The 7,317-nt window shown below is 42.7% G+C and overlaps 1 protein-coding gene and 1 non-coding gene across 4 annotated transcripts; one reads left to right on the top strand and one right to left on the bottom strand.

Annotated features, from left to right (window-relative positions):
• The first annotated feature begins 3,255 nt into the window (after positions 1-3,255).
• Positions 3,256-6,898, top strand: LOC123112897 (uncharacterized). 3 transcript variants are annotated; one of them, XR_006455782.1, is made up of 6 exons: positions 3,256-3,536; positions 3,978-4,096; positions 5,407-5,464; positions 5,575-5,652; positions 6,141-6,483; positions 6,796-6,898. XR_006455782.1 is itself a non-coding variant. In XM_044533997.1 (6 exons), exons 1-5 carry the CDS (start codon positions 3,404-3,406, stop codon positions 6,332-6,334), a joined length of 582 nt encoding a protein of 193 aa, XP_044389932.1. In that variant the 5' UTR covers positions 3,256-3,403; the 3' UTR covers positions 6,335-6,338; positions 6,651-6,809. The 3 variants fall into 3 exon arrangements, 2 of the variants coding, with proteins under 2 accessions (XP_044389932.1, XP_044389931.1); XM_044533997.1 differs by having other exon boundaries at positions 6,141-6,338; positions 6,651-6,809; XM_044533996.1 differs by lacking the exon at positions 6,796-6,898 and having other exon boundaries at positions 6,141-6,497.
• A 52-nt stretch (positions 6,899-6,950) lies between these two features.
• Positions 6,951-7,023, bottom strand: TRNAA-AGC (transfer RNA alanine (anticodon AGC)). The gene has a single exon. It is a non-coding gene; the product is annotated as a tRNA-Ala (tRNA).
• Between the last annotated feature and the right edge of the window lie 294 nt (positions 7,024-7,317).

Raw genomic sequence — 7,317 nt, forward strand, 5'->3', positions numbered from 1 at the left:
GCTTTATTAGTATGCTTGAAGTATTACTATTTCTTATGTCAATATGAACTTTTATTTTGAATCATTTGGATCTGAACATTCATGCCACAATAAAGAAAATTATATTCAAAATTATGCTAGGTAGCATTCCACATCAAAAATTCTATTTTTATCATTTACCTACTCGAGGACGACCAGGAATTAAGCTTGGGGATGCTTGATACGTCTCCAACATATCTATAATTTTTTATTGTTCCATGCTATTATATTACCAGTTTTGGATGTTTATGGGATTTACTTTACACTTTTATATCATTTTTGGGACTAACCTACTAACCGGAGGCCCAACCCAAATTGTTGTTTTTCTCTGCCTATTTCAGTGTTTCAAAGAAAAGGAATATCACGGAGTCCAAACGCGATGAAACCTTCGGGAGCGATCTTTTTGGAACAAATGCAAACCTAGAGACTTGGAGTGGACGTCAAGCAACAAACGAGGCGGCCACGAGGGTGCCCGGCACGCCCCCTAGGGGTGGGCGCGTCTGCCACCCTCGTGGGCCCCCCGAGCGTCCACCGATCTACTTCTTCCTCCTATATATACTCCCGTATCCTGAAACCATCAGAAGCGACCATGAAAACCTAATTCCACCGCCGCAACCTTCTATATCCGCGAGATCCCATCTTGGAGCCTTCGCTGGCGCTCTGCCGGAGGGGGAATCGATCACGGATGGCCTCTACATCATCTCCAAGGCCCTTCCGATGAGTTGTGAGTAGTTTACCATAGACCTTCGGGTCCATAGTTATTAGCTAGATGGCTTCTTCTCTCTCTCTTTGAATCTCAATACAAAGTTCTCCTCGATCTTCTTGGAGATCTATTCGATGTAACTCTTTTTGCGGTGTGTTTGTCGAGATCCAATGAATTGTTGGTTTATGATCAAGTTTATCTATGAGAAATATTTGAATCTCCTCTGAATTCTTTTATGTGTGATTAAGTTATCTTTGCAAGTCTCTTCGAATTATCAGTTTGGTTTGGCCTACTAGATTGATCTTTCTTGCAATGGGAGAAGTGCTTAGCTTTGGGTTCAATCTTGCAGTGTCCTTTTCCAGTGACAGCAGGGACAGCAATGCACGTATTGTATTGTTGCCATCGAGGATAAAAAGATGGGGTTTATATCATATTGCATGAGTTTATCCCTCTACATCATGTCATCTTTCTTAATGCGTTACTCTGTTCTTATGAACTTAATACTCTAGATACAGGCAGGAGTCGGTCGATGTGTGGAGTAATAGTAGTAGATGTAGGCAGGAGTCGATCTACTTGTCACAGATGTGATGCCTATATACATGATCATGCCTAGATAATCTCATAACTTTGCGCGTTTCTATCAATTGCTCGACAGTAATTTGTTCACCCACCGTAATACTTATGCTATCTTGAGAGAATCCACTAGTGAAACCAATGGCCCTCGGGTGTACCCTTTATCATATAAGTTTTACATCTACTTTTATTTGCATCTTTTAATTTCCAATCTATATCATAAAAATACCAAAAATATTTATCTTATCATATTATCTCTATCAGATCTCACTTTCGCTAGTGGCCGTGAAGGGATCGACAACCCCTTTATTGTGTTGGTTGCGAGGTTCTTGTTTGTTTGTGTAGGTGCGTGGGACTTTTGAGGAGCCTCCTACTGGATTGATACCTTGGTTCTCAAAAACTGGGGGAAATACTTATGCTACTATGCTGCATCACCCCTTCCTCTTTAAGGAAAACCAACGTAAGCTCAAGACGTAGCACCGACATGGCTCCCGAAGGGTAGGAGCCCTCCAAGATTGGATCTATCTCTTTGTTTTGTCTTCTGTTTCGCTTTTCTGTTTTCTGGCCTTTCACCGTTTCTTAAATTCCCGGAGATCCGTAACACCGATTGGGATGAAATTTTAACACGATTTTTTCCGGATATTATCTTTCTCGCAGTGAAAGAAGGGAGTCAACCGACTTACGAGGGGCTCACTAGGCACCACGGCGCACCCTACCCCCTAGGCGCGCCCTGGTGCCTCGTGGGCCCACAAGCACCGTCTTGCGTTGATTCTTCTTTGCAAAAATCACATATATTCCAAAATAAATCTCCATAAATTTTTATCGCGTTTGGACTTCGTTTGATATGGATATTTTGCGAAACAAAAAACATGCAACAAACAAGAACTGACACTGGGCACTGGATCAATATGGTAGTCCCAAAAAATAATATAAAATGTTGTCAGAATTATATGAAAGTTGTAGAATATTGGCATAAAACAATCAAAAATTATAAATACGACGGAGACGTATCGTCCAGCTCAGTCAACCGCACAGGGGGGCGACCGCGTCGACCTCTCGACCTGCCGGGCAGCATGACGCCAATAACGTTTTCTTCTACCTCAATCCCATCTGTGGCGCCACGACCATCTTGCCGCCCCTGCAAGAAGCACCATCGCGTTCTACTCTTCTCTTCATCTGGCCGCCCCTCGCCCTCCTCTCTAATTGCTCTCTGATTGCTCCAATGGAGACTTGGGGTACTTCCCCACATTATGACCTGCGCCTCCCGGCATGAGGTATGCTTGCCGTCGATCATCTCTAACCAGTGGACAACGATTCCTCATTTCTCTGCAATTCTAATTCAATTGGGTAAATTAATATGCGTGTATGCAAAGTCACTTATGTTTCATGCCGATGTAATTTACTACACAATATGTGCCATCACAAGTCAAAACATTCGAATAGATAATTGTAGTTGAGATAAATGCACCACAAGTCACAAAATTCTAGGAGATGAGCATTTTGGTCACTCTTCTTCTAAAACGTGATGAACCGGTCACAGCACTTCATATTATGAGCAAACATGTGACATACAGATTCGAGGAGCCGAGGTGTCCTGCTGACTAGGCATCTTTTTGCCAAAAAGACCCTGAATAATTTTTTTGAGGTGTCTATTGCGAGATGTTGGGTCAACAGGGTCTACCTTACTGTGGCATTTTCTGAAGCACCTTAGGTGATAAAGACCAAATGTGATGTTGTGGGCGATATTTTTGTCACTCCTTGATCGATGAAAATATACAAGCTTTATAGAAAAGAAATGTAACAGAGACCAAAAGGAACACACACACAAATATTTTTTTTAAAGAGACACAAAAAGATTGGCGAAGAACAACACACACTACCCGCAAAAAAAAGAAGAACAACACACACGAAAAGGTTGCTAGCAAGAAAAAAAAAAGAAATAAAGAGAAACTTATCCATCCAGCGTCGTCGCCGAGCGGGCCGGGGCCCACTTAGAACACCACCTGCGGAGTCGCTCGTCACTTCGTCGCCGTCTCCGTCGTCTCTCCCCCTTTCCACGCCCCTCCAGAAGCCACCCTGCCGCTGCCGCTCCGATCCAACCTACCCCCCATGGCCTTCGCCAGCTCGCTCCTGCCCGCGCCGGCCTCCGGCGTCCGCGCGAGCCACGCCCCGGAGCTCGCCTTCCCGCCGGTCAACAGGAAGGGCGGCGTCTCGCTGCGGCGCCGGGGAGCCCGGCACGGAGGTATCTGTCTACGCTTCAACCAGCTCGTGCTCAAACTGCTCTCACTGTAACCGGCCTGAGATTTATACGCTAATTGCTATCCCGTGGCTTCGTGCTGTCACTAGGTGTGCTCAAGATTAGTTCTTTCGCCCCTAAAAAGATTAGTTCCTTCGCTCTGATTTGAAGTCGGGTTGTCAGTAATGATTTTGCTTCGATGTTGGAATGTTTGTGTCTGACTAGTCATACTTATCCTTCTGCTGGTTCCCGAATCCTGACAATGTAGTAGTCTTCGTTTGCTGACCACAACCATGTTTGGCTTTCTTCTTACCAGGGAAAATTGTGGTGATTGTAATCAAATTGAAAACTAACAGCACCTGTAATGAAAATTTAAGGAACATCCTTATTTTTTTATTTATGTTTGCCTGCCGTTTCATGTTTTTTGTTGACTTTGTTGGTAACCAGTCAGGGCTGAAGTGAATGAATCTGCAAGTGCTGTAGCGATTGATGCTCTCTCCCAAGTTAAGCATGTTCTACTTCCGATCACTGATCGCAACCCTTACCTTTCAGAAGGCACAAGACAGGTCTGTGTCCTTTTTCAGATATTCGTTAGTTTGCGTTTCATTGCTAAAGGATGATATGTTCTGCATTGATAATTTAGAGGACTCAAAACATTTGTGGCCAATTTCCAGGGCAGTTTTATTATGTCCATTAGTTACACCATAGTTTCATAATCTTCAAAGGAAGGACCCTTAGCTGATCCTTTTTCCTTCATGGAGTGCAGCATTTGTTCTTTTTAACTTGAGTTTGTCCCCTCATCAAGGACATGTACGATAATGTTGTGACAAGTGTTCGAACAAGTGATGTCGACACTTATGACTTCCCGATTAAGATAGGACTGCATCAGGGGTCAGCTTTGAGCCCTTATCTTTTTGCCTTGGTGATGGATGAGGTCACAAGGGATATACAAGGAGATATCCCATGGTGTATGTTCTTTGCGGATGATGTCATGCTAGTTGACGATAGTCGGACGGGGGTAAATAGGAAGTTAGAGTTATGGAGACAAACCTTGGAATCGAAAGGGTTTAGGCTTAGTAGGACTAAAATCGAGTACATGATGTGCAGTTTTAGTACTACTAGGTGTGAGGAGGAGGAGGTTAGCCTTGATGGGCAGGTGGTACCTTAAGGACACCTTTTGATATTTGGGGTCAATGTTGCAGGAGGATGGGGGTATTGATGAAGATGTGAACCATTGAATTAAAGCCGGATGGATGAAGTGGCGCCAAGCTTCTAGCATTCTCTGTGACAAGAGAGTGCCACAAAAGCTAAAAGGCAAGTTCTACAGGACGGATGTTCGACCCGCAATGTTGTATGGCGCTGAGTGTTGGCCGACTAAAAGTCGACATGTTCAACAGTTAGGTGTGGTGGAGATGCGTATGTTGAGATGGATGTGTGGCCACACGAGGAAGGATAGAGTCCGGAATGATCATATACGAGATAGAGTTGGGGTAGCACCAATTGAAGAGAAGCTTGTCCAACATCGTATGAGATGGTTTGGGCATATTCAGCGCAGGCCTCCAGAAGCTCCAGTGCATAGCGGATGGCTAAAGCGTGCAGAGAATGTCAAGAGAGGTCGGGATAGACCGAATTTGACATGGGAGGAGTCTGTTAAGAGAGACCTGAAGGATTGGAGTATCACCAAAGAATTAGCTATGGACAGGGGTGCGTGGAAGCTTGCTATCCATGTGCCAGAGCCATGAGTTGGTCGCGAGATCTTACGGGTTTCACCTCTAGTCTACCCCAACTTGTTTGGGACTAAAGGCTTTGTTGTTGTTGTTGTTGTTTGTCTACACTAGAAATAGTGGCTTACCTGTAATGGCTGATGATGTACCAGGCTGCAGCCACAACCACTTCTCTAGCAAAGAAGTATGGAGCAAGCATTACAGTAGTTGGTATGATCTCAATTCCTTTAAAATATTACCTTTTCTGTGCTTAAGCTATTGCACATATTCGTTTACATAGCTTAAGTTCCGCTATATTAAAATTCTACTCTTCATTTCAGTTATTGATGATAAGCCAAAGGAGTCATTTCCAGAGCATGATACTCAAATGTCAAGCATTAGATGGCACCTTTCTGAAGGTCAGGACCATTTCATTTATTTATTTTGAGTTAAAGAGCTGCCCCTCAATTTCATTAAGTACATGAAAAAATCCATTAGCTTGTATTTTCTTTTGCGTTCTGATTGCCTTCCTGAACTTGTATGGGTTGTGGTTAGTGTTAAAAGCTTTTGCTTCTTATTTTTCGTTTGTAAGAGAACTTTGATGTTGTAACACCTGGGTTCATTTGATAATGGAACCAAGGGATTGTAGTTATCCCCCTGAAGATCTAGAAAAACATTATGATATCCATCAAATCTACTTGTGGGTGAACGAGCGCTCTGTGTAGTTGTATGGTTCTTACTGTAATATTAAAAACATTTGCATACCCTTTTGGGAAAAAGGAAAAGAGTCTAGCCACATGTTACGGACCCAATATGGAGAAATAACATCACCGAGGATTATCAGCATTTTCGTATCGCCGCTTGTTTCCGAGTGATGCCATGCCGATATATTCGTGTTTCTGTGCAGGTGGATTTACAGAGTTTGGGTTGATGGAGCGCCTTGGAGAAGGAAAGAAGCCGACAGCTATCATCGCAGAAGTCGCAGATGATTTGGAGTTAGACCTGGTCGTCCTTAGTATGGAAGCGATCCACTCGAAGCACGTCGATGGGAATTTGCTGGCTGAATTCATCCCCTGCCCCATTCTGGTGCTCCCCCTCTAATAATGTCATCTGTTTCTTTTTGGGGGGCTTTTATCATTTCAGATGAAATTCCTGACTATTTCATGGATATGATGATGCATTTTGGGTTAGCTATTTCATGGATATGCAGGTTTGTGATCATGTGAATATTCATAAGAACAATAAGAGTGGTTCCTTTGTGAAATTTGCTGTTCTGTTGCATAATCCTGTCATGTAAATACATATACTGCCTTGTTTTTGTAATAATTAAATAAAGATTTTGCTGTAAAAAAATGGAGTGTATTACAAAGAAACGGCCAAATTGACATGTAAAATTCCTGACTCCCCCTCTAATAATGTCATCTGTTTCTTTTTGGGGGGCTTTTATCATTTCAGATGAAATTCCTGACTATTTCATGGATATGATGATGCATTTTGGGTTAGCTATTTCATGGATATGCAGGTTTGTGATCATGTGAATATTCATAAGAACAATAAGAGTGGTTCCTTTGTGAAATTTGCTGTTCTGTTGCATAATCCTGTCATGTAAATACATATACTGCCTTGTTTTTGTAATAATTAAATAAAGATTTTGCTGTAAAAAAATGGAGTGTATTACAAAGAAACGGCCAAATTGACATGTAAAATGAAGTAAAAGTGGAGATGCGGGGTATCGATCCCCGTACCTCTCGCATGCTAAGCGAGCGCTCTACCATCTGAGCTACATCCCCCTGTCGCAAATTATTCGGATTGTCATTAGTTATTTTTGCATTACTGCAACAGATGCCACAGTACAAACTACGGTACATCGTAAAATTATTCATACAACTAGAAATTGTGACAGAGAAATCTTGTCGGCAGCCTCAAAACACATAAATCCTCTTGTCAAACGGCGATCTGCTTCCACGAGACCTCCTTTCGTGTAGGGAAGATGAACGCAGAGAGTTAGGCCAACTTTCGTATAAATTGTATTCCCTCCGTTTCAAAATAGATGACTCAACTTTGTACTAACGTTATCTGCTTCT

This window comes from Triticum aestivum, chromosome 5B, assembly GCF_018294505.1.
Source record: "Triticum aestivum cultivar Chinese Spring chromosome 5B, IWGSC CS RefSeq v2.1, whole genome shotgun sequence".
Taxonomy (NCBI): domain Eukaryota; kingdom Viridiplantae; phylum Streptophyta; class Magnoliopsida; order Poales; family Poaceae; genus Triticum; species Triticum aestivum.

Coding starts and splice junctions, on each gene's coding strand:
- LOC123112897 (XM_044533997.1), top strand. CDS start 3,404: ATGGCCTTCGCCAGCTCGCTCCTGCCCGCGCCGGCCTCCGGCGTCCGC. Junction 3,537..3,977: donor CCGGGGAGCCCGGCACGGAG/GTATCTGTCTAC, acceptor GTTGGTAACCAG/TCAGGGCTGAAGTGAATGAA. Junction 5,653..6,140: donor TAGATGGCACCTTTCTGAAG/GTCAGGACCATT, acceptor GTTTCTGTGCAG/GTGGATTTACAGAGTTTGGG.